Source organism: Molothrus aeneus, chromosome 3, assembly GCF_037042795.1.
Source record: "Molothrus aeneus isolate 106 chromosome 3, BPBGC_Maene_1.0, whole genome shotgun sequence".
Lineage (NCBI taxonomy): Eukaryota > Metazoa > Chordata > Aves > Passeriformes > Icteridae > Molothrus > Molothrus aeneus.
The window spans coordinates 112,025,255-112,051,201 of record NC_089648.1 but is presented as its reverse complement, the minus strand read 5'-3'; the positions used below and the strand labels follow the sequence as shown (position 1 = coordinate 112,051,201).

General features: G+C 44.7%; 1 protein-coding gene across 1 annotated transcript in view; it reads left to right on the top strand.

Annotated features, from left to right (window-relative positions):
* Positions 1-25,947, top strand: part of LOC136554317 (L-gulonolactone oxidase-like) — a 74,778-nt gene that overhangs the window by 14,934 nt on the left and 33,897 nt on the right. Inside the window, exons 2-8 of the mRNA XM_066546165.1 lie at positions 2,227-2,328; positions 6,215-6,340; positions 7,486-7,580; positions 10,360-10,450; positions 11,960-12,145; positions 20,523-20,630; positions 25,650-25,726. Coding sequence (XP_066402262.1) covers positions 2,227-2,328; positions 6,215-6,340; positions 7,486-7,580; positions 10,360-10,450; positions 11,960-12,145; positions 20,523-20,630; positions 25,650-25,726 — 785 coding nt within the window. The remainder of the gene's footprint in view (positions 1-2,226; positions 2,329-6,214; positions 6,341-7,485; positions 7,581-10,359; positions 10,451-11,959; positions 12,146-20,522; positions 20,631-25,649; positions 25,727-25,947) is intronic.

Below are 25,947 nucleotides of genomic sequence, written 5' to 3'. Positions count from 1 at the left end.
GGGTTTATGGGGATTTTTGAGGGATCTTTTTGGGGATTTTTTGGGGAATTTTTGGGGGAATTGTTGGGGGATTTTTGGGGTTTTTTGGTTTCATTTTTTTCGGGTTTATGGGGATTTTTTGGGGAATTTTTGGGATTTTTGGGGGATTTCTCACGAATTTTTGGGGATATTCGGGAGGGTTTGGGGGGAATTTTGGGGGATTTTTTGGGGATTTTTGGGGGGATTTTTGGGGATTTTTTGGGATTTTTTAAAGATTTTTTTGAGGATTTTGGGGGGATTTTTTAAAGATTTTTTGGGGGATTTATTGAAGATTTTTGGGGGATTTTGGGGGGATTTTTTGGGGGTTTTTGGGGATTTTTGGTTTCATTTTTGGGGCTTTTATGGGGATTTTTTGGAGATTTTGGGGGGAATTTGGGGTTTTTTGGGGACTTTTTGGGGATTTTTTTCGGGATTTTTGGGGATTTTGGGGGGGATTTTTAAAGTTTTTTCAGGGATTTTTTGGGGGATTTTTTTGGGGATTTTTTGGAGATTTTTGGGGGATTTATTAAAGATTTTTGGGGGGGATTTTTTTGGGATTTATTAAAGATTTTTGGGGGATTTTTTTTGGGATTTTCTGGAGTCTTTTGGGGATTTTTTGGGGATTTTTTGAAGATTTTTGGGGGATTTTTGGGGGATTTTTGGGAGGGGTTTTTTTGGAATTTTTGGGGGGTTTTTTTGGGGATTTTTGGGAAATTTTGGGGATTTTTTTCGGGATTTTTGGTTTAGTTTTTGGGAGTTTTATGGGGATTTTTGGGGGATTTTTTTGGGGAATTTTTACGGGGTTTTTGTTTAATTTTGGGGGTTTTGGGGAGGGTTTTGGGGGATTTTTTGGGATTTTTTGGGGGATTTTTTGGGGATTTTTGGGGATTTTTTTGGGAATTTTTTGGGGATTTTTTGGGATTTTTTGGGGATTTTTGGGGGGATTTTTGGTGAATTTCTCGAGAATTTTGGGGATTTTTGGGAGGGTTTGGGGGAAATTTTTCGGGATTTTTTGGGGATTTTTTTGAGATTTTTGGGGGATTTTTCAGAAATTTTGGGGATTTTTTTCGGGATTTTGGGGGATTTTTGGGGATTTTTGGGGATTTTTGGGAGGGGTTTTTTTGGAATTTTTGGGGGGATTTTTGGGGGGGGTTGGGGATTTTTGGGAAATTTTGGGGATTTTTTTTGGGATTTTTGGTTTAATTTTTGGGAGTTTTATGGGGTTTTTTGGGGGGATTTTTTGGGGATTTTTTGGGAGGATTTCCGGGAATTTTGGGGGGATTTTTGGGAAATTTTGGGGAATTTTTTGGGGAATTTTTTGGGGATTTTTGGGACGGTTTGGGGGAATTTTTTCGAGTCTTTTGGGGGAATTTTTGGGGGATTTTTTGGGAATTTTTGGGGGATTTTTTTGGAAATTTTTGGGGATTTTTTTGGAAATTTTTGGGATTTTTGGGGGGGGATTTTTTGGGAAATTTTTGGGAATTTTTTGGGAATTTTTTTAGGAAATTTTGGAGATTTTCTGGGAATTTTGGTGGGATTTTTTTGGGATTTTGAGAAATTTGGGAATTTTGGGGAAATTTGGGATTTTTCCCATTTGGGGATTTTTCCCATTTGGGATTTTTCCCATTTGGGGAATTTTGGGAATTCTGGGAATTTGGCATTTTTGGATTTGGGAATTTGGGGGGATTTGGGATTTTGGGATTTGGGAATTTTGGGATTTAGGAATTTTGAGGATTTGGGATTTTTCCCATTTGGGATTTGGGATTTTTCCCATTTGGCATTTTGGGATTTGGGAATTTTCTCATTTGGGGATTTTTCCCTTTTGGGATTTGGGAATTTTTGGAACTTTGGGAACTTTGCAAATTTTGGGGATTTGGGGAAATTTGGGATTTTTCCCATTTGGGATTTGGGATTTTGGGAACTTTGGGAACTTTGAGAATTTGGCATTTTGGGATTTGGGAATTTGGGGGGATTTTGGGATTTTTCCCATTTGGGATCGGGAATTTTTGGGATTTTTTTCCCATTTGGAATTTTAGATTGTTCCCATTTGGGATTTGGGGACATTTGGGATTTGGGATTTTGGGATTTTGTTCCCATTTGGGGTTTTGGGATTGTTCCCATTTGGGATTTGGGGAATTTTGGGATTTTTCCCATTTGGGATTTGGGATTTTGGGATTTTGTTCCCATTTGGGGTCTCCCCCTGTGCAGCTCCGGGGCCAATCGGGGCTGAGGTTCTGGAACTGGGCCGGGACCCACGGCTGCGAGCCCGAGCGCTTCTACCGACCCCGGAGCGCGGCCGAGATCCGGCAGGTACGGAAACAACAATGGGGGAAAAACAACAATGGGGGAAACAATGGGGAAAAACGGGAAAAACAATGGGGAAACAATGGGGAAAATGGGGGAAAACCGGGAAACCGGGAAAAACAATGGGGAAAACAATGGGGGAAACAATGGGGGAAACAATGGGGGAAACAATGGGGGAAACAATGGGGGGAAAATGGGGGAAAAACAATGGGGAAACAATGGGGGAAACAACGGGGAAAACAATGGGGGAAACAATGGGGGAAACAATGGGGGAAACAATGGGGAAAATGGGGAAAATGGGGAAAACAATGGGGGAAACAATGGGGGAAACAATGGGGGAAAATGGGGAAAAAAACAATGGGGAAAACAATGGGGGAAACAACGGGGAAAACAATGGGGGAAACAATGGGGGAAAATGGGGGAAACCATGGGGGAAACCATGGGGGAAACAATGGGGGAAACAATGGGGGAAACAATGGGGGAAACAACGGGGGGAAACAATGGGGGAAACAATGGGGGAAACAATGGGGGAAAATGGGGGAAAATGGGAAAAACAACGGGGAAAACAATGGGGAAAACAATGGGGGGAAAATGGGGGAAACCATGGGGGAAACCATGGGGAAACAATGGGGAAAAAATGGGGAAAAATGGGGGAAAATGGGGGAAAATGGGAAAAATGGGGAAAATGGGGAAAAAACGGGAAAAACGGGAAAAATGGGGAAAAATGGGGGAAAATGGGGGAAAAATGGGGGAAAATGGGGGAACATGGGGGAAAAATGGGGGAACATGGGGAAAAATGGGAAAAATGGGAAAAATGGGGAAAAATGGGGGAAAAATGGGGGAAAATGGGAAAAAATGGGGGGAAATGGGAAAAAATGGGGGGAAATGGGAAAAAATGGGGGGAAATGCGGAAAACGGGGAAAACGGGAAAATCGGGAAAAAATGGGGAAAAAACGGGAAAAATGGGAAAAAATGGGAAAAAACGGGAAAATCGGGGAAAACGGGAAAAAATGGGGGAAAATGGGGAAAACGGGAAAAAACGGGAAAAATTGGAAAAAACCATGAAAACCAGGAAAAAACGGGAAAAAAACGGGAAAACGGGAAAAAACGGGAAAAAATGGGAAAATCGGGAAAAAAGGGGAAAAAATGGAAAAAAACGGGGAAAAAATGGGGAAAAATGGGGAAAAAAACAGGGAAAAACGGGAAAAAACGGGAAAAAAACAGGGAAAATGGGGAAAAACAGGAAAATGGGAAAAAAAGGGGAAAAAACGGGAAAAATGGGAAAAAAACGGGAAAATCAGGAAAAAATGGAAAAAATCAGGGAAAAACGGAAAAAATGGGGGAAAATGGGGAAAAATGGGGAAAACGGGGAAAAACGGGAAAAAAGGGGAAAAAACAGGAAAAATGGAAAAAAACGGGAAAAACGGGAAAAAAGGGGAAAAATGGGGAAAAAAACGGGAAAAACGGGAAAAATGGGAAAAAACAGGAAAACGGGGAAAACGGGGAAAAATGGGGAAATCGGGGAAAAACGGGAAAAAAATGGGAATAAATATTCCCAGTGGGTTTGGGGTGGTTTATTTGGGATATTCCTGATGTTTTAGGATTGGTTTTTTGGGACATTCCTGACATTTTAGGATCCCATTTTCGGGATATTCCCAATGTTTTAGGATCATATTTTTTGGGACATTCCCAGTGGGTTTGGGGTGGTTTATTTGGGATATTCCCGATGTTTTAGGATTGGTTTTTTGGGACATTCCTGACATTTTAGGATCCCATTTTCGGGATATTCCCAATGTTTTAGGATCATATTTTTTGGGATATTCCCAGTGGGTTTGGGGTGGTTTATTTGGGATATTCCCGATGTTTTAGGATTGGGTTTTTGGAGACATTCCCGATATTTTAGGATCCCATTTTTGGGATCTTCCTGGTGGATTTTGGGATCGTTTTTTGGGACATTCCCGATATTTTAGGTCTGGGTTTTTTAGGACATTCCCAAGGTTTTAGGATTGATTTTTTTGGGATATTTCTGATATTTTAGGGTCCGTTTTTTGGGGACATTCCTGTTGGTTTAGGATTGGGTTTTTTTGGGATTTTCCTGATATTTTAGGATCATTTTTTTGGGATATTCCTGATGTTTTAAGAAGATTTTTTTGAGGACATTCCCAGTGGTTTAGGATCATGTTTTTGGGGACATTCCAGATGTTTTAGGATTGGTTTTTTTTTGGGATATTCCTGGTGGATTTGGGGATTTTTTTAGGGAAATTCCTGATATTTTAGGACTGGGTTTTTTGGGATATTCCCAATGGTTTAGGATCCTTTTTTTGGGATATTCCCGATGTTTTAGGATTGTTTTTTTGGGGACATTCCTGATATTTTAGGATCCCATTTTTGGGATATTCCCACTGTTTTAGGGTCATTTTTTTGGGGACATTCCCAGTGGGTTTGGGGTTGGTTTTTTGGGACATTCCCGATGTTTTAGGGATCCCATTTTTGGGATATTCCTGATGTTTTAGGATTGGTGTTTTTGGGATATTCCCAATGGTTTAGGATCATGTTTTTGGGTACAAACCCAGGGGTTTTGGGGTGGGTTTTTTGGGGACATTCCCGATATTTTAGGATTTTTTTTTTGGATATTCCTGATGTTTTAGGATTGGTATTTTTGGGGTATTCTTGGTGGTTTTGGGTGGTTTTTTTGGGATCTTCCGGATATTTTCCAAATGTTTTTTTGGGGACATTCCTGGTGATTTGGGGACGATTTTTTGGGGACATTTCTGTTGGTTTAGGATCGGTTTTTTCAGGATATTCCCAGTGGTTTAGGATCGTTTTTTTGGGACATTCCCAATATTTTAGGATTGGTTTTTTTGGGGACATTCCCAATGTTTTAAGTTCATATTTTTGGGGACATTCCCGGTGGTTTTGGGGTGGGTTTTTTTGGGATATTCCCGATATTTTAGGATTGGGTTTTTTTTGGGATATTCCTGGTGGATTTTGGGATGGTTTTTAGGGACATTCCTGATATTTTAGGATCGGTGTTTTTAGGGACATTTCCATTGTTTTAGGATTGGTTTTTTGGGACATTTGTGATATTTTAGGATCGGTTTTCTGGGGACATTCTCAGTGGTTTAGGATCGTTTTTTTGGGGTCATTATCCATATTTTAGGATTGGTGTTTTTGGGATATTCCCAATGTTTTAGGACTGGTTTTTTTGGGATATTCCCGATGTTTTAGAATCCTTTTTCTGGGGACATTCCCAGTGGTTTAGGATCGTTTTTTTGGGGTCATCACCAATATTTTTGGATTGGTGTTTTTGGGATATTCCCAATGTTTTAGGATCGTTTTTTTGGGGACATTCCTGTTGTTTTAGGATCCCATTTTTGGGCTATTCCTGATGTTTTAGGATCATTTTTTTGGGGACATTCCCAGTCGGATTCCCGATGTTTTAGGATCGGCTTTTTGGGGACATTCCCAGTGGGTTTGGGGTGGTTTATTTGGGATATTCCCAAGGTTTTAGGATTGGTTTTTTGGGACATTTGTGATATTTTAGGATCGGTTTTCTGGGGACATTCTCAGTGGTTTAGGATGGTTTTTTTGGGGTCATTCCCGATATTTTAGGATTGGTGTTTTCGGGATATTCCCAATGTTTTAGGACTGTTTTTTTTTGGGATATTCCCGATGTTTTAGAATCCTTTTTCTGGGGACATTCCCAGTGGTTTAGGATCGTTTTTTTGGGGTCATCCCCAATATTTTAGGATTGGTGTTTTTGGGATATTCCCAATGTTTTAGGATCGGGTTTTTTTGGGATCTTCCTGACATTTTCCGAATGTTTTTTTGGGGACGTTCCCGTCGATTTGGGGAGGGTTTTTTCCGTTCATTCCTGGTGTTTTTGGGGCAGATCCTGGAGCTGGCCCGGCAGCAGGGGAAGCGCGTGAAGGTGGTGGGGGGCGGCCACTCCCCCTCGGACATCGCCTGCACCGACGGCTTCATGATCCACATGGGCCACCTCAACCGCGTGCTGCAGGTCGGGCGCGGAACCTTCCGGAAAAATGGTTCAATCCCACTAACAAATCAAAATCTTTCAGTCCTCCTCCCCCCCCAAAAAAAATCCTCCGCTCCCCCCAAAAAAAATCCAAACAAATGGAAATTATTCTCGGAAAAAATGAAATTCCCAAAAAAACCCCCCCAAAAATAGGAAGATTTCCATCCTAAAAAATCCCCACAATGTATTCCTGAAAAATCCCCAAAAATCCCCCAAAAAAATCTCCCCCACCTCCCAAAAAACAATTCCAAACGAAATGGAAAATATTCTCGGGAAAAATAAAATTTCCCAAAAAAAACTCCCCAAAAATAGAAAGATTTCCATCCTAAAAAATCCCAGCAATGTGTCCGTGAAAAATCACCAAAAATGCCGCAGAAATTGGAACAAAATCTGGGGAACACATCACCAAAAAATAATCAATTTTTTTTTTAAATCACAAAAAAAAAATCACAAAAAATTACTAAAAAAATCAGCAAAAATGACAAAAAGTCAACTCCAAAAAGCCCCCAAAATCCCCCCAAAAATCCAAAGATAATTCCCCCAAAAATCACCCAAAAAAATCCCTAAAAATTCACCAAAAAAATCACAAAAAATTATTAAAATCATTAAAAAATGACAAAAAATCACCTCCAAAAGCCCCCAAAAATCACAAAAACATCCCCCCCAAAAATAAAAAGAAAATCCAAAAAAAAGGTCAAAAAAATCATCAAGAAATCACAAAAAATTTAAAACTAATCCTCTAAAATCCCAAAAAAATCCAAAGAAAATTCCCCCAAAAATCACCCAAAAAGTCACAAAAATCCCTAAAAAATTCACAAAAATTCCCCCAAAAATCCCCCCAAAATCACAAAAAATCCCTCCAATTGCCCAAAAAACATCCAAAAAAATCCCAAAAACCCCACAAAAATTTCCCAAAAATCCCCAAAAAATCACCAAAAATTCCCCAAAAAGTCCCCAAAAATCCCTCAAAATTGCAAAAAAAAAATCCCTCAAAATTCACAAAAAATCACAAAAAATCCCCAAAAAATCCCCCCAAAATCCCCAAAAAATCCCTCAAAATTGCCCCAAAAATTCCCAAAAATCCCCAAAATCCCAAACTGGGGCTGAGGTGGCTCCGTGCTCCACAGGTGGACAAGGAGAAGCTGCAGGTGAAGGTGGAGGCCGGGATTCTCCTGTCGGAGCTGAACCTGGAACTGGACAAACACGGAATGGCCCTGGAAATGTGAGGGGTTAAATACGGGATTAAATATGGGATTAAATATGGGATTAAATGGGATTACATACAGGATTAAATGGGATTAAAGATGGGAGTTGAACCTGGAACTGGACAAACACGGAATGGCCCTGGAAATGTGAGGGGTCAAATATGGGATTAAATATGGGATTAAATGGGATTAAATATGGGATTAAATGGGATTAAATGGGATTAAATGGTATTAAAGATGGGAGCTGAACCTGGAACTGGACAAACACGGAATGGCCCTGGAAATGTGAGGGGTTAAATATGGGATTAAATATGGGATTAAATGGGATTATAATGGGATTAAATATGGGATTAAATATGGGATTAAAGATGGGAGCTGAACCTGGAACTGGACAAACACGGAATGGCCCTGGAAATGTGAGGGGTTAAATATGGGATTAAATATGGGATTAAATGGGATTATAATGGGATTAAATATGGGATTAAATATGGGATTAAATGGGATTAAATGGGATTAAATGGGATTAAAGATGGGAGTTGAACCTGGAACTGGACAAACACGGAATGGCCCTGGAAATGTGAGGGTTAAATATGGGATTAAATATGGGATTAAATGGGATTATAATGGGATTAAATGGGATTAAATGGGATTAAAGATGGGAATTGAACCTGGAACTGGACAAACACGGAATGGCCCTACACGGAATGGCCCTGGAAATGTGAGGGGTTAAATACGGGATTAAATATGGGATTAAATGGGATTATAATGGGATTAAATATGGGATTAAATATGGGATTAAAGATGGGAGCTGAACCTGGAACTGGACAAACACGGAATGGCCCTGGAAATGTGAGGGGTTAAATACGGGATCAAATACGGGATTAAATGGGATTAAATACAGGATTAAATATGGGATTGAATGGGATTAAATATGGGATTAAAGATGGGATTGAATGGGATTAAAGATGGGATTAAATACGGGATTTAAAATGGGATTAAATGCGGGATTAAATTGGATTAAATATGGAATTGAATGTGGGGTTAAATGTGAGATTAAATATGGGATATCTTTAATCCCATATTAAAGATATGGATTAAAGATAGAATTAAATAAGGGGGTAAATGGGATTAAATGTGGGATTAAATACGGGGTTAAAGTTGGGATCTCATCCTGGAACTGGATAAACACGGAATGGCCCTGGGATAAAAAATGGGATTAAATGGGACTGAATATGTGGGATTAAATGTGGGATTAAATGGGATTAAATAAGGGATTTAAAATGGGATTAAATGTGGGATTAAATATGGGATTGGGATTTGGATGGGATTGGGAATGGGATTGGGACAGAATTGGGGTGGGATTGGGATTGGTAATGGGAATGGGGATGGGAACGGGAACGGGAACAGGATCGGGATCAGGATTGGGGTTGGGATTGGGATCGGGATCATGGGTGGGATGTGGGAATGGGGCCAGGAATGGGATTGAGATCGGGAATGGGGATGGGATTGGGATTGGGAATGGGAATGGGAATGGATCTGGGGATGGATTGAGGAGGAGTCAGGAATGGATCCAGGAGGGATCAGGATCCAGGAATGGATCCGGGTGGGATCAGGACTGGATCCAGGTGGGATCGGGATCCAGGCCTGGATCTGGGTGGGCTCAGGAATGGATCCGGGTGGGATCAGGATCCAGGCCTGGATCTGGGTGGGCTCAGGAATGGATCCGGGTGGGATCAGGAATGGGAATGGATCCAGGAGGAATCAGGACTGGATCTGGGTGGGATCCCGGAATGGATCTGGGTGGGCTCAGGAATGGATCCAGGCAGGCTCAGGAATGGATTCGGGTGGGCTCAGGACTGGATCTGGGTGGGATTGGGAATGGATCCAGGTGAGCTCAGGATCCAGGACTGGATCTGGGTGGGATCAGGATCCAGGACTGGATCTGGGTGGGATTGGGAATGGATCCGGGTGGGCTCAGGATCCCGGACTGGATCTGGGTGGGATTGGGAATGGATTCAGGTGGGCTCAGGATCCAGGACTGGATCCAGGAGGGCTCAGGACTGGATCCAGGTGGGATCAGGACTGGATCTGGGTGGGATCCCGGAATGGATCCGAGTGGGATCAGGAATGGATCCAGGTGGGCTCAGGACTGGATTCGGGTGGGCTCAGGAATGGATCTAGGTGGGCTCAGGACTGGATTCGGGTGGGATTGGGAATGGATCTAGGTGGGCTCAGGATCCAGGACTGGATCTGGGTGGGATTGGGAATGGATCCAGGTGAGCTCAGGATCCAGGACTGGATCTGGGTGGGATCGGGAATGGATCCAGGTGAGCTCAGGATCCAGGACTGGATCTGGGTGGGATCAGGAATGGATCCAGGTGAGCTCAGGATCCAGGACTGGATCTGGGTGGGATCAGGAATGGATCCAGGTAGGCTCAGGAATGGATTCGGGTGGGCTCAGGAATGGATCTAGGTGGGCTCAGGATCCAGGACTGGATCTGGGTGGGATTGGGAATGGATCCAGGTGAGATCAGGATCCAGGACTGGATCTGGGTGGGATCAGGATCCAGGACTGGATCTGGGTGGGATTGGGAATGGATCCAGGTGAGCTCAGGATCCAGGACTGGATCCGGGTGGGCTCAGGATCCAGGACTGGATCTGGGTGGGATTGGGAATGGATCCGGGTGGGCTCAGGATCCAGGACTGGATCCGGGTGGGCTCAGGATCCAGGACTGGCTCCAGGAGGGCCGAGGAGCCCGGGCCGTGGTTCCCAGCCGGGTCTTTGGCCTGTCCCAGTTTAGGCGCCGTGTCCGAGGTGTCGGTGGCCGGGGTCATCGGCACCGGGACCCACAACACCGGGATCCAGCTGGGGATCCTCGCCACGCAGGTCAGAGCCAAACCCTGGGAATTTGGGGTTTTTTTGGGGGGTTTTTGGGGGTTGGTGTTCAAAACGTTTAAAAATCCCCAAAGAATTGAAAAACGGAAAAAGGAAAAAATTAATTTTTTTGTGTTGCAAAAAAAAAATTAAAGAAATTTAAAACCGTGCAAAAAAGTCCAAAAAAATTCCCCAAAAATTCCAAACAAAATTTAAAAAAAAATTCTAAAACATTCTAAAAAAATCGCCCCAAAAATTTTTAAAAATTCCAAAAAATTGAAAAAATCTTAAAAAATTCTAAAAAATTTTCTTCAAAAATTCTAAAAAATTTTTTTAAATCCCCAAAAAATTCATTTAAAAATCTAAAAAATTCCAAAAATAGTCTCAAAAAATTCTAAAAAGTTCTACAAAAAATTCTACAAAAATTATATAAAAATCAAAAAAAATTCAAAAAAATTCAAAAACGTCTAAAAACATTTCCAAAAATTTCAAAAAATCTAAAAAACATTCTAAAAAATAAAAAAAATTCTAAAAAATTCTAAAAAGTTTCAAAAAATCTGCAAAAAATTAAAAAAAAATCCAAAAAAATTCTGAAAAATTAAAAAAAAAAAGTTCCACAAAAATCTAACAAATTCTACAAAAAATGCCCAAAAATCACAAAAAATTCCAAAAAATTCCAAAAAATTCTAAAAAAATCTCCCAAAAATTTCAAAAAATTCCAAAAAATTCTAAAAAAAATTCATTAAAAACATCTAAAAAAGTTCCAAAAAATTCTAAAGAAATCCAAAAAAAGTCTTTAAAAATGCCAAAAATTTCCAAAAAATGCAGAAAAAAATTCTAAAAAAACTTGACAAATTCCAAAAAAATCCCTGAAAAATTCTAAAAAAATTCGCAAAAAAATAAAAAAAATCAAAAAAAAATTTAAAAAAAATCGAAAAAATTCTACAAAAAAGCCAAAAAATTCTTTAAAAATTTCTAAAAAATTCTCAAAAATTCCAAAAAAATCCCCCAAAAATTCTAAAAAAATTTTTAAAAAATTCCAAAAAAATTCTAAGAAAAATCCCCAAAAATTCGCAAAAAATTTAAAAAAAAAAAAAAAAAAAAATCCAAAAAATTCTACAAAAAAGCCAAAAAATTCTTAAAAATTTTCTAAAAAATTCTCAAAAATTCCGAAGAAATCCCCCAAAAATTCTAAAAAAAATTTTTAAAAAATTCCAAAAAAATTCTAAAAAAATCCCCAAAAATTCGCAAAAAAATAAAAAAAATCCAAAAAAAATCCAAAAAAATTTAAAAAAAAAATCGAAAAAATTCTACAAAAAAGCCAAAAAATTCTTTAAAAATTTCTAAAAAATTCTCAAAAATTCCAAAAAATTCCCCCAAAAATTCTAAATTTTTTTTTTTAAAAATTCCAAAAAAATTCTAAAAAAATCCCCAAAAATTCGCAAAAAAATTTAAAAAAAATCCGAAAAAATTCTAAAAAAAAAATCCAAAAAATTGTAAAAAATTCCCTGTTGTGTGCAGGTGGTGGCGGTGACGCTGCTGCTGGCCTCGGGCGAGGTTCTGGAATGTTCCCCGGAGCTGAACCCGGAGCTGTTGGAGGCGGCGCGGCTGCACCTGGGGGCTCTGGGGGTGCTGCTCGAGGTCACCCTGCAGTGCCGGCCCCGCTTCCGCCTGCGCCAGGTGACCTTCCCCGGAACCCTGCCCCAGGTACGCGCTGGGAAGGGCCCGGAATTCCAGAACATTCCAGGGAAGGGCAGGAAATTCCAGAATATTCCAGGGAAGGGCAGGAAATTCCAGAACATTCCAGGGAAGGGCGGGGAATTCCAGGGAAGGGGGGAAAATTCCAGAACATTCCTGGGAAGGGGCGAAAAATTCCAGGGAAGGGGGGAAAATTCCAGGAAAGGGGGGAAATTCCAGGGAAGGGCGGGAAATTCCAGGGAAGGGCGGGAAATTCCAGAACATTCCAGGGAAGGGTGGGAAATTCCAGAATATTCCAGGGAAGGGCAGGAAATTCCAGGGAAGGGGGAAAATTCCAGGGAAGGGCAGAAAATTCCAGGAGAATTCCAGGGAAGGGCGGGAAATTCCAGAACATTCCAGGGAAGGGTGGGAAATTCCAGGGAAGGGGGAAAATTCCAGGGAAGGGCGGGAAATTCCAGGGAAGGGCGGGAAATTCCAGAACATTCCAGGGAAGGGCGGGAAATTCCAGAATATTCTAGGGAAGGACAGGAAATTCCAGGGAAGGGCGGGAAATTCCAGGGAAGGGCGGGAAATTCCAGAACATTCCAGGAAAGGGCGGGAAATTCCAGGGAATGGGGGAAAATTCCAGGAGAATTCCAGGGAAGGGCGGGAAATTCCTAGGGGAGGGGGGGAAATTCCAGGGAAGGGGGGAAAATTCCAGAACATTCCAGGGAAGGGCGGGAAATTCCAGAACATTCCAGGGAAGGGCAGGAAATTCCAGGGAAAGGCGGAAAATTGCAGAAGAATTCCAGGGAAGGGGGGAAATTCCAGAACATTCCAGGGAAGAGTGGAAAATTCCAGGGAAGGGCGGGGAATTCCAGAACATCCCAGGGAAGGGCGGAAAATTCCAGAACATTCCAGGGAAGGGCGGGAAATTCCAGGAGAATTCCAGGGAAGGGCGGAAAATTCCAGAACATTCCAGGGAAGGGCGGGAAATTCCTGGGAAGGGGGGAAAATTCCACGAGAATTCAATGGAAGGGCGGAAAATTCCAGGGAAGGGCAGAACATTCCATGGAAGGGGGGAAAATTCCAGGGAAAGTTGGAAAATTCCAGGGAAAGGTGGAAAATTCCAGGAAAGGGGGGAAAATTCCAGAACATTCCAGGGAAGGGCGGGAAATTCCAGGGGAGGGCGGGGAATTCCAGGGGAGGGGGGAAATTCCAGGGAAAGGCAGAAAATTCCAGAACATTCCAGGGAAGGGTGGGAAATTCCAGGGAAAGGTGGAAAATTCCAGAACATTCCTGGGAAGGGGTGGAAAATTCCAGGGAAGGGGCGAAAAATTCCAGGGAAGGGTGGGAAATTCCAGAACATTCCAGGGAAGGGCGGGAAATTCCAGGGAAGGGCAGGAAATTCCAGGGAAGGGCAGGAAATTCCAGGAGAATTCCAGGGAAGCCGGGAAATTGCTGGGAAAGGTGGAAAATTCCAGGGAAGGGGGGAAATTCCAGGGAAGGGGGAAAAAATTCCAGGAGAATTCAATGGAAGAGTGGAAAATTCCCAGGAAAGTTGGAAAATTCCCAGGAAAGGCGGAAAATTCCAGGAGAATTCCAGGGAAGGGCAGAAAATTCCAGGGGAGGGGGGAAAATTCCAGAACATTCCAGGGAAGGGTGGAACATTCCAGGGAACAGCGGGAAATTCCCGGGAAGGGCGGAAAATCCACGGGAAAGGTGGAAAATTCCAGGGAAGGGCGGAAAATCCCAGGGAAGGGGAGAAAATTCCAGGGATTCCCAGCCTGGATGGGCTCAGCCATGAGGGGAAAGCTCCGAGAATTCCCTGGATCCTTTCTCACATTCCCAAATCCTTTCCCACATTCCCAAAATTCCGTCCCCACATTCCCTAAATCCTTCCCCAATTTTCGTGCCTCTCCCAACCCTTTCCCTCCATCCATTCCCACATTTTCCATCCATTCCCACTTTTCCCCAAATCCTTGCCCACATTCCCTGGATCCTCTCCCATTTTTCCTTCACCCTTTTCTCACTTTCCTCCATTTTCCAACCCCTTCCCCTCCATCCATTCCCACATTCCCACATTTCCCAAATCCATCCCCACATTCCCTGGATCCTTTCCCACTTTTCCCAAATTCCTTTCCCACATTCCCTAAATCCTCCAGGACTTTTCCCAAATCCTTTCCCATTTTTCCAGCCTCTCCCAACCCCTTCCCGGATCCATTCCCACATTTTTCCACCCTTTCCCCCATTCCCCAAATCCTTTCCCCCATTCCCCAAATCCTTTCCCACATTCCCTAAATCCTTTCCCACTTTTCCCTCCACCCTTCCCATCATTCCCCGCATCCTTTCCCCCCGTATTCCCCCTGCATTTTCCAACCTTTTCTCTGGATCCTTTCCCACTTTTCCCAAAACCCTTTCCCGCTTTTCTTCCATCCTTCCCCCATTCCCTGGATCCATTCCCCCATTCCCCAAATCCTCTCCCCATTCCCAAATCCCCCATTCCCTAAATCCCCCATTCCCCCATTCCCCAAATCCTCTCCCCATTCCCAAATCCCCCATTTCCTAAATCCCCCATTCCCCATTCCCCAAATCCTCTCCCCATTCCCCAGATCCCCATTCCAAAGATCTTTTCCCCCTCCATCCCCATCCCCCATTCCCCAAATCCCCCATTCCCCATTTCCTGGATCCATTCCCCCATTACCCAAATCCATCCCCCATTCCCCAAATCCCCCATTCCCCATTCCCCCATTCCCCCATTCCCCAATCCCCCATTCCCCATTCCCAAATCCCCCAATCCCCAAATTCCCCAAATCCCCCATTCCCCATTCCCCATTCCCCAAATTCCTTCATTCCCCAAATCCCCCAAATCCCCCAAATCCCCAATCCCCCATTCCCCAAATCCCCCATTCCCCCATTCCCCATTCCCCAAATCCCCCATTCCCAAATCCCGCATTCCCCCTTCCCCCTTCCCCATTCCCAAATCCCCCATTCCCCCTTCCCCATTCCCAAATCCCCCATTCCCCATTCCCATTTCCCCCATTCCCAAATCCCCCAATCCCCCATTCCCCCATTCCCCATTCCCAAATCCCCCATTCCCCAATCCCCCATTCCCCAAATCCCCCATTCCCCAAATCCCGCATTCCCCCTTCCCCCTTCCCCATTCCCAAATCCCCCATTCCCAAATCCCCCATTCCCCAATCCCCAAATCCCCATTCCCAAATCCCCCATTCCCCACTCCCCATTCCCCATTCCCCATTCCCGGATTTCCCCCATTCCCCAAATCCCCCATTCCCCCAATCCCCCATTCCCAAATCCCCCAATCCCCAAATTCCCCAAATCCCCATTCCCCATTCCCCATTCCCCATTCCCATTTCCCCCATTCCCAAATCCCCCAATCCCCCATTCCCCCATTCCCCATTCCCCAAATCCCCATTCCCCAAATCCCCCATTCCCCATTCCCAGATTCCCCCCATTCCCCATTCCCCATTCCCAAATCCCCCATTCCCCATTCCCCAATCCCCATTCCCCAAATTCCTTCATTCCCCAAATCCCCCAAATCCCCCAAATCCCCAATCCCCCATTCCCCAAATCCCCCAATCCCCAAATCCCCATTCCCAAATCCCCCAATCCCCCATTCCCCCATTCCCCATTCCGCAAATCCCCATTCCCCAAATCCCCATTCCCCAATCCCCCATTCATTCCCAAATCCCCCATTCCCCCATTCCTCCCCCATTCATTCCCGGGATCTCTCCCCCCTCCATTCCCCCTCCCCCGTTCCCATGGATCCATTCTGGAATTTTCCCTCCCGGCAGCAGCAGCAGCAGCAGCAGCTCAAGGTCAGGGCTCAGCATTCCCAGATTTCCCCGGGAATTGCCGGGACTTGGCCTTTGCCCGGAGCAGCTTTTGATTCCCGGGATTTCAATCGGCGCCCGCGCGGAGCCGGAGCCTTTGAGGGATAATTCGGGACCGGGGCGGGCGGGAGCGGCTCCGGAGCCCTTGGGACGGCCCCGGCCCCGTCCGACCTCGCCCCGCGCCTTCCCTGGGGCAATTCCCCGGGAGCCGGGGGCTCGGGCGAGGGGCTCCCTGCCCCGTGCCAGCCCCACAACCCCAGAAAAACCCCCGGGGGCGGATCCGGAGCCTCCTGGAGCCCAGGATCCCGCGATGGTTCGGGATGGGATCCCTGGAGCTTCAGCCCCCTCCCCGAAATCCTGGGATTTCCCAGCCTTTCCTTGGGTACCGCCAGGGATCCGGGGAGATCCTCTGGGAATTGAGGCCCGGCCAGGAATTCCTGCCCAAATCCCATTTTCAGGGAATTGTCCCCATTCCCTGCCTCGAGTTGGATCCAGCCCCATCCTGACTCATCCTTGGGAAGGAATTTTGGGATTTCCTGGCTCCACTTCTCTTTTCCATCGCCCCAATTCCATAAAAACCCCCGGGGATGGATCTTGAATGTCCTTGATCCCAGAATCCCAGAATTCCATTGCTGGGATCCATGGATTTTAAATCCCATCCCATTCCCACCCCACTGTTCTGGGATTTTCCAGCTTTTCCTGCCAGGGATCCGGGCAAATCCTCTGGGAATTGCAGCCCGGCCTGGAATTCCTGCCCAAATCCCATTTTTTAGGGAATTCTCTCCATTCCCAGCCTGGGACCGGATCCATCCCCACCCGACTCCTCCTTGGGAAGGAATTTTGGGATTTCCCTGGGAATTGGGGTTTTACTCTGGTTTTCCATCCCCGAATTCCATAAAAATCCCCGGGGATGGATCCTGAGCGTCCCTGATCCCAGAATCCCGGAATGGTTTGGGATGGGATTCGTCAGGATTTGATCCCATCCCATGGCAATTCCCGGGATCCTGAGATGATCCAAGGAGTTTGTAGGGTGGGAATGGGATGGGATTGAAGGTCCATGGATCCCATCCCAAACCATTCCGGGATTCTGGGATCCAGGACACTCAGGATCCATCCCCAGGGATTTTTATGGAATCCGGGGCTGGAAAAGGGAAGTGGAGCCCCAAATTCCCAGAGAAATCCCAAAATTCCTTCCCAAGGAGGAACCAGGATGGGGATGGATCCGGTCCCAGGCAGGGAATTCAGAGAATTCCCTGAAAATGGGATTTGGGCAGGAATTCCTGGCCGGGCTGCAATTCCCAGAGGATTTCCCTGGATCCCTGGGAGTATCCAAGGAAATGCTGGAAAATCCCAGGATTTCGGGATTGGAATGGGATGGGAATGGGATGGGATTGAAGGTCCGTGGATCCCATGAATAGAATTCCAGAATTTTGGGATCACAGATGCTCAGGATCCATCCCCAGGGATTTTTATGGAATCCGGGGCTGGAAAAGGGAAGTGGAGCCCCAAATTCCCAGGGAAATCCCAAAATTCCTTCCCAAGGAGGAACCAGGATGGGGCTGGATCCGGTCCCAGGCTGGGAATGGGGACAATTCCCTGAAAATGGGATTTGGGCAGGAATTCCTGGCCGGGCCGCAATTCCCAGAGGATCTCCCCGGATCCCTGGCGGTACCCAAGGAAATGCTGGGAAATCCCAGGATTTCGGGGAGGGGGCTGAAGCTCCAGGGATCCCATCCCGAACCATCGCGGGATCCTGGGCTCCAGGAGGCTCCGGATCCGCCCCCGGGGGTTTTTCTGGGGTTGTGGGGCTGGCACGGGGCAGGGAGCCCCTCGCCCGAGCCCCCGGCTCCCGGGGAATTGCCCCAGGGAAGGCGCGGGGCGAGGTCGGACGGGGCCGGGGCCGTCCCAAGGGCTCCGGAGCCGCTCCCGCCCGCCCCGGTCCCGAATTATCCCTCAAAGGCTCCGGCTCCGCGCGGGCGCCGATTGAAATCCCGGGAATCAAAAGCTGCTCCGGGCAAAGGCCAAGTCCCAGCAATTCCCGGGGAAATCTGGGAATGCTGAGCCCTGACCTTGAGCTGCTGCTGCTGCTGCTGCCGGGAGGGAAAATTCCAGAATGGATCCATGGGAATGGGGGAGGGGGAATGGAGGGGGGAGAGATCCCGGGAATGAATGGGGGAGGAATGGGGGAATGGGGGATTTGGGAATGAATGGGGGATTGGGGAATGGGGATTTGGGGGAATGGGGGATTTGGGAATGGGGGATTGGGGGATTTGGGGGATTTGGGGAGTGGGGGATTGGGAATGAAGGAATGGGGAATGAAGGAATGGGGAATGGGGGATTTGGGGGATTTGGGAATGGGGAATGGGGGATGGGGGAATGGGGAATGAAGGAATGGGGGATTTGGGAATGGGGAATGAAGGAATGGGGAATTTGGGGAATTTGGGGATTGGGGGATTTGGGAATGGGGAATGGGGGATTGGGGAATGGGGGAATGGGGGAATGGGGAATGGGGGATTTGGGAATGGGGGAAATCCGGGAATGGGGAATGGGGGATTTGGGGAATGGGGGATTTGGGGAATGGGGGATTGGGAATGGGGAATGGATTTGGGGAATGGGGAATGGATTTGGGGAATGGGGGAATGGATCCAGGGAATGAGGAATGGGGGATTTGGGGGATGGGGAATGGGGGATTTGGGAATTTGGTGGAATGGGGGATTTGGGGGATTTGGGGGATTTGGGGAATGGGGGAATGGATCCAGGAAATGGGGAATGGGGGATTTGGGGAATGGGGGATGGGGATGGAGGGGGAAAAGATCTCTGGAATGGGGGATCTGGGGAATGGGGAGAGGATTTGGGGAATGGGGAATGGGGGATTTAGGGAATGGGGGATTTGGGAATGGGGAGAGGATTTGGGGAATGGGGGAATGGATTTAGGGAATGGGGAAAGGATGGAGAGGAAATCCTGGAGGATGGAAGAAAAGCGGGAAAGGGTTTTGGGAAAAGTGGGGAAGGATCCAGGGAAAAGGTTGGAAAATGCAGGGGGAATACGGGGGGAAAGGATGCGGGGAATGATGGGAAGGGTGGAGGGAAAAGCAGGAAAGGATTTTGGGGAATGTGGGAAAGGATTTGGGGAATGGGGGAAAGGATTTGGGGAATGGGGGAAAGGGTGGAAAAATGTGGGAATGGATCCAGAAGGGGTTGGGAGAGGCTGGAAAAATGGGAAAGGATTTGGGAAAAGTCCTGGAGGATTTAGGGAATGTGGGAAAGGAATTTGGGAAAAGGTGGGAAAGGATCCAGGGAATGTGGGGATGGATTTGGGAAATGTGGGAATGGATTTGGGAAATGTGGGAATGTGGGAATGGATGGAGGGCAAGGGGTTGGAAAATGGAGGAAAGTGAGAAAAGGGTGAAGGAAAAATGGGAGAGGATCCAGGGAATGTGGGCAAGGATTTGGGGAAAAGTGGGAATGGATGGAAAATGTGGGAATGGATGGAGGGAAAGGGTTGGGAGAGGCACGAAAATTGGGGAAGGATTTAGGGAATGTGGGAAGGGAGGGAGGAAAAATTCTGCAGGATGGAGGAGAGGTGGGAAAGGATTTTGGGAAGTGCAAGAAGAGGAAGGAAAAGTGGGAATGGATCCAGGGAAAGGGTCGGGAAATGCAGGGAAAATGGGAAAGGATTTGGGAAAAGTCCAGGAGGATTTAGGGAAATGTGGGAAAGGAATTTGGGAAAAGGTGGGAAAGGATCCAGGGAATGTGGGGAAGGATTTGGGGAAAAGTGGGGAAAGATTTTTGGGGATGTGGGAAAGGATTTTGGGGAAATGCTGGAGGATGGAGGAAAAGCGGGAAAGGATTTTAGGAAAAGGTGGGAAAGGATCCAGGGAAAAGGTGGGGAAGGATTTGGGGGAAATCCTGGAGGATTTTGGGAATGTGGGAAAGGATCCAGGGAAAACTCCCAGAGATCCAGGGAGAGGATTTTGGGAAAGGGGGAAAAAATCCTGAGAATTCCCTGGAAAATGGGATTTGGGCAGGAATTCCTGGCTGGGCTGGGATTGCCAGCGAATTTCCCAGGAAAGGCTGGAAAATCCCAGGATTTTGGGGTTGGGATGGGATGGGATTGAAAATCCATGGATCCCATCTGAGGAATTCCGGGATTCTGGGATCAGGGATTTTTATGGGATGTGGGGATGGGAAAGGGACCGGGAATCCCAAATTCCAGGGAAATCCCAAAATTCCTTCCCAGGGAAGAGTTGGGATGGGGATGGATCCCATGGCGGGCTGGGAACGGAGGGAATTCCCTGGGAAAATGGGAAAATTTGGGATTTGGGAAGGAATTCCTGGCTGGGCTGGGATTCCCGGAGAATTTTCCTTGGGAATGTCCAAGGAAAGGCTGGAAAATCCCAAAAATTTGGGGTTGGGATGGGATGGGATTGGAAAACCGATGGAATTCCGGGATTCTGGGCTCGAGGATCCATCCCCGAGGGATTTTTTATGGAATTTTTGGGATGGCGGGGGAAGCTCCGAGGTTTTTCCCCATTTTCCATCCCGGATTCCAGGTCCTGGATGAGCTGGAGCAGCACCTGAGCAATTCCCGGTATTTTCGCTTCCTGTGGTTCCCGCACACCGAGAACGTCCAGGTCATCTACCAGGACCCCACCGACGAGGCACGGAGCAAAGAAAAACAGGAATCCTCCCCCCCAAAAAAAAATCCCAAAAAAAAATCCCCAAAAAAATCCCCAAAAAAGTGCCCCCAAAAAAATCCCCCCCAAAAAATCCCCTCCAAAAAATCCATAAAATCGGGAAAAGCCCAAAAATCCCCCCAAAAAAATCCCCTCCAAAAAAAAATCCCCCCCCCCAAAAATCCCCCAAACCCCCCCAAAAAATCCCCCCCAAAAAATCCCCCAAAAAAATCCCCCCAAAAAATCCCCCCAAAAAAATCCCCCAAAAAATCCCCACCAAAAAATCCCCCAAAAAATCCATAAAATCGGGAAAAGCCCAAAAATCCCCCAAAAAATCCCCCAAAAATTCCCCAGAAAATCCCCAAAAAAATCCCCCCCCCAAAATCCCCCCAAAAAATCCCCCCCAAAAAAAATCCCCCCCCAAAAAGTAATCCCCCAAAAAATCCCCCAAAAAATCCCCCCAAAAAAAAATCCCCCCAAAAAATCCCCCCCCAAAAAATCCCCCCCCAAAAAGTAATCCCCCAAAAAATCCCCCAAAAAATCCCCCCCCAAAAAATCCCCCCAAAAAATCCCCCCAAAAAATCCCCCCCAAAAAAATCCCCCCCAAAAAATCCCCCAAAAAATCCCCCCAAAAAATCCCAAAGAAAATCCCACCAAAAAATCCCCCCAAAAAATCCCCCCAAAAAAATCCCCCCAAAAAAATCCCCCCAAAAAAATCCCCCCAAAAAATCCCCCCAAAAAAATCCCCCCAAAAAAATCCCCCCAAAAAAATCCCCCCAAAAAAATCCCCCCAAAAAATCGCCCCAAAAAAATCCTCCCAAAAAAAAAAAACCCCAAAAAAATCACCCCAAAAAATCCGCAAAAAAATCCCCTCCAAAAAAATCCCCCCAAAAAAAATCCCCCCAAAAAATCCCCAAAAAAGTCCCCCCCAAAAAGTCCCCCCCAAAAAATCCCACCAAAAAATCCCCCCAAAAAAATCCCCCCAAAAAATCCCCCCCAAAAAATCCCCCCCAAAAAATCCCCCCAAAAAATCCTCAAGAAATCCCCCCCAAAAAATCCACCCCAAAAAAATCCTCTCGAAAAAAATCCCCCAAAAAATCCCCCCAAAAAATCCCCAAAAAAATCCCCCAAAAAAATCCCCAAAAAAATCCCCCCAAAAAATCCCCCCAAAAAAATCCCCCCCAAAAAATCCCCCCCAAAAAAATCCCTGAAATGGGGAAAATCGGGAAAAGCCCAAAAATCCCCCCCCAAAAAAAACCCCAAAAAAATCCCTGAAATCGTGAAAATCCCCAAAATCCTTAAAATCCCTGAAATGCCAAAAAATCCCTGAAATCCCCAAAAATCCCTGAAATCCCCAAAATCCCTGAAAATTTCTAAAATCACTGAAATCCCTAAAATCCCTGGAATCCAAAAAAAATTCCTAAAATCCCTAAAACCCCAAAATATGCTAAAATCGCTGAAATCCCTGAAATTCCTAAAATCATAAAAATCCCCAAAATTCCTAAAATCCCTGAAATCCTAAAAATCCCTGAAATCCTAAAAATTCCTAAAAACCCAAAAAATTGCTGAAATCCCAAAAATCCCTGAAATTCCTGGAATCCCTAAAATTCCTAAAATCCCCGAAATCCCAAAAGTCCCCAAAATTCTGAAAATCCCTAAAATCCCTAAAATCCCTAAAAATCCCAAAATTTCCTCAAATCCCTGCAATCCTAAAAATCCCTGAAATCCCAAAAATTCCTAAAACCCCAAAAATTGCTAAAATCCCAAAAATCCCTAAAAATCCCCGAAATCCCTGAAATTCCCCAAAATCCCTGAAATCTCCAAAAATCCCTAAAATCCCTGAAATCCCTAAAATCCTAAAAATCCCCAAAATTCCTAAAACCCCAAAAATTGCTGAAATCCCAAAAATCTCTAAAAATCCCCGAAATCCCTAAAAATCCCTGAAATCCCTAAAATCCCTAAAAATCCCAAAAATTCCTCAAATCCCTGCAATCCTAAAAATCTCTGAAATCCCAAAAATTGCTAAAACCCCAAAAATCTCTAAAATCCAAAAAATCTCTAAAATCCTGAAATTCCTCCAAATCCCTGAAATCCCCAAAATCCCTGAGATCCCCAAAAATTCCTAAAATCCCTAAAGTCCCCAAAATCCCAAAATTCTGAAAATCCCTAAAATCCCTAAAATCGTAAAAATCTCAAAAATTCCTAAAACCCCAAAAATAGCTAAAATCCCAAAAATCCCTAAAAATCCCCGAAATCCCTAAAAAATCCCTGGAATCCCTAAAATTCCTAAAATCCCCGAAATCCCAAAAGTCCCCAAAATTCCTCAAATCCCTGAGATCCCTGAAATCCCTAAAATCCTAAAAATCCCAAAATTTCCTCAAATCCCTGAAATCCTAAAAATTCCTAAAACCCCAAAAATTGCTAAAACCCCAAAAATTGCTAAAATCCCAAAAATCCCTAAAAATCCCCGAAATCCCTGAAATTCCCCAAAATCCCTGAAATTCCTCCAAATCCCTGAAATCCCCAAAAATTCCTAAAATCCCCGAAATCCCAAAAGTCCCCAAAATTCTGAAAGTCCCTAAAATCCCTGAAATTCCTAAAAATCCCAAAATGTCCTCAAATCCCTGCAATCCTAAAAATCCCCAAAATTCCTTAAACCCCAAAAATTGCTAAAATCCCAAAAATCTCTAAAAATCCCCAAAATCCCTAAAAATCCCTGGAATCCCTAAAATTCCTAAAATCCCTGAAATCCCAAAAGTCCCCAAAATCCCCAAAATTCTGAAAATCCCTGGAATCCCTGAAATCCCTAAAAATCCCAAAATTTCCTCAAATCCCTAAAATCCCTGAAATCCCTAAAAATCCCAAAATTCCTCAAATCCCTGAAATCCTAAAAATCCCTAAAACCTCAAAAATTGCTAAAATCTCAAAAATCTCTAAAAATCCCCGAAATCCCAAAAGTCCCCAAAATTCTGAAAATCCCTGAAATCCCTGAAATCCCTAAAATCCCTAAAAATCCCAAAATTCCTCAAATCCCTGAAATCCCAAAAATTCCTAAAACCCCAAAAATTGCTAAAATCCCAAAAATCTCTAAAATCCTGAAATTCCTCCAAATCCCTGAAATCCCCAAAATCCCTGAAATCCTAAAAATTCCTAAAATCCCTAAAGTCCCCAAAATCCCAAAATTCTGAAAATCCCTAAAATCCCAAAAATTGCTAAAAATCCCAAAAATCCCCAAAATTCCTAAAACTCCAAAAATTGCTAAAATCCCAAAAATCTCTAAAAATCCCTGAAATCCCTGGAATCCCTAAAATTCCTAAAATCCCCGAAATCCCAAAAGTCCCCAAAATTCTGAAAGTCCCTAAAATCCCTGAAATCCCTAAAATCCTAAAAATCCCAAAATTTCCTCAAATCCCTGCAATCCTAAAAATCCCTGAAATCCCAAAAATTCCTAAAACCCCAAAAATTGCTGAAATCCCTAAAAATCCCTAAAAATCCCCGAAATCCCTAAAAATCCCTGGAATCCCTAAAATTCCTAAAATCCCTGAAATCCCTAAAATCCTAAAAATCCCCAAAATTCCTAAAACCCCAAAAATCTCTAAAAATCCCTGAAATCCCTAAAATCCCAAAAATCCCCGAAATCCCAAAATTCCCTCAAATCCCTGCAATCCTAAAAATCCCTGAAATCCCAAAAATTCCTAAAACCCCAAAAATTGCTGAAATCCCCAAAATCCCTGAAATTCCCCAAAATCCCTGAAATTCCTCCAAATCCCTGAAATCCCCAAAATCCCTGAAATCTCCAAAAATCCCTGAAATCCCTAAAAATCCTAAAAATCCCCAAAATTCCTAAAACCCCAAAAATTGCTGAAATCCCAAAAATCCCTAAAAATCCCCGAAATCCCTAAAAATCCCTGAAATCCCTAAAATCCCCAAAATCCCAAAATTTCCTCAAATCCCTGCAATCCTAAAAATCCCTGAAATCCCAAAAATTCCTAAAACCCCAAAAAATTGCTAAAATCCCAAAAATCCCTAAAAATCCCTGAAATCCCTGGAATCCCTAAAATTCCTAAAATCCCCGAAATCCCAAAAGTCCCCAAAATTCTGAAAGTCCCTGAAATCCCTAAAAATCCCAAAATTCCCTCAAATCCCTGCAATCCTAAAAATCCCTGAAATCCCAAAAATTCCTAAAACCCCAAAAATTGCTAAAATCCCAAAAATCCCTAAAAATCCCCGAAATCCCTGAAATTCCCCAAAATCCCTGAAATTCCTCCAAATCCCTGAAATCCCCAAAATCCGTGAAATCTCCAAAAATCCCTGAAATCCCTAAAAATCCTAAAAATCCCCAAAATTCCTAAAACCCCAAAAATTGCTGAAATCCCAAAAATCCCTAAAAATCCCCGAAATCCCTAAAAATCCCTGAAATCCCTAAAATCCCCAAAATCCCAAAATTTCCTCAAATCCCTGCAATCCTAAAAATCCCTGAAATCCCAAAAATTCCTAAAACCCCAAAAATTGCTAAAATCCCAAAAATCCCTAAAAATCCCCGAAATCCCTGAAATTCCTCCAAATCCCTGAAATTCCTCCAAATCCCTGAAATCCCCAAAATCCCTGAAATTCCTCCAAATCCCTGAAATTCCTCCAAATCCCTGAAATTCCCCAAAATCCCTGAAATTCCTCCAAATCCCTGAAATCCCCAAAATCCCTGAAATCCCCAAAATCCCTGAAATCTCCAAAAATCCCCAAAATCCCTGAAATCTCCAAAAATCCCTAAAATCCCTGAAATCCCTAAAAATCCCCAAAATTCCTAAAACCCCAAAAATTGCTGAAATCCCAAAAATCCCTAAAAATCCCCAAAATCCCCAAAATCCCTGGAATCCCTGGAATCCCTGGAATCCCTAAAATCCCAAAAACCCCAAAATCCCCCCAAATCCCCCCAAATCCCCCAAATCCCCCCAAATCCCCCAAAATCCCCCCAAATCCCCAAACCCCGGCTCCGTTGTTTTGCAGCCGCCCCGCTCGGCGTCGAGCTGGTTCTGGGATTACGCCGTGGGCTATCACCTGCTGCAGCTCCTGCTCTGGGTCAGGTGGGGAGAACCCCAAAAAACCCCAAAATATCCCCAAAACATCCCCCAAAAATCCCCAAACAGCCCCAAAAAATCCCCCCAAAAATCCCCAAACAGCCCCAAAAAATCCCCCAAAAAATCCCCAAAAAATCCCCCAAAAAATCCCCCAAAAAATCCCCAAACAGCCCCAAAAAATCCCCAAAAAATCCCCAAACAGCCCCAAAAAATCCCCCCAAAAATCC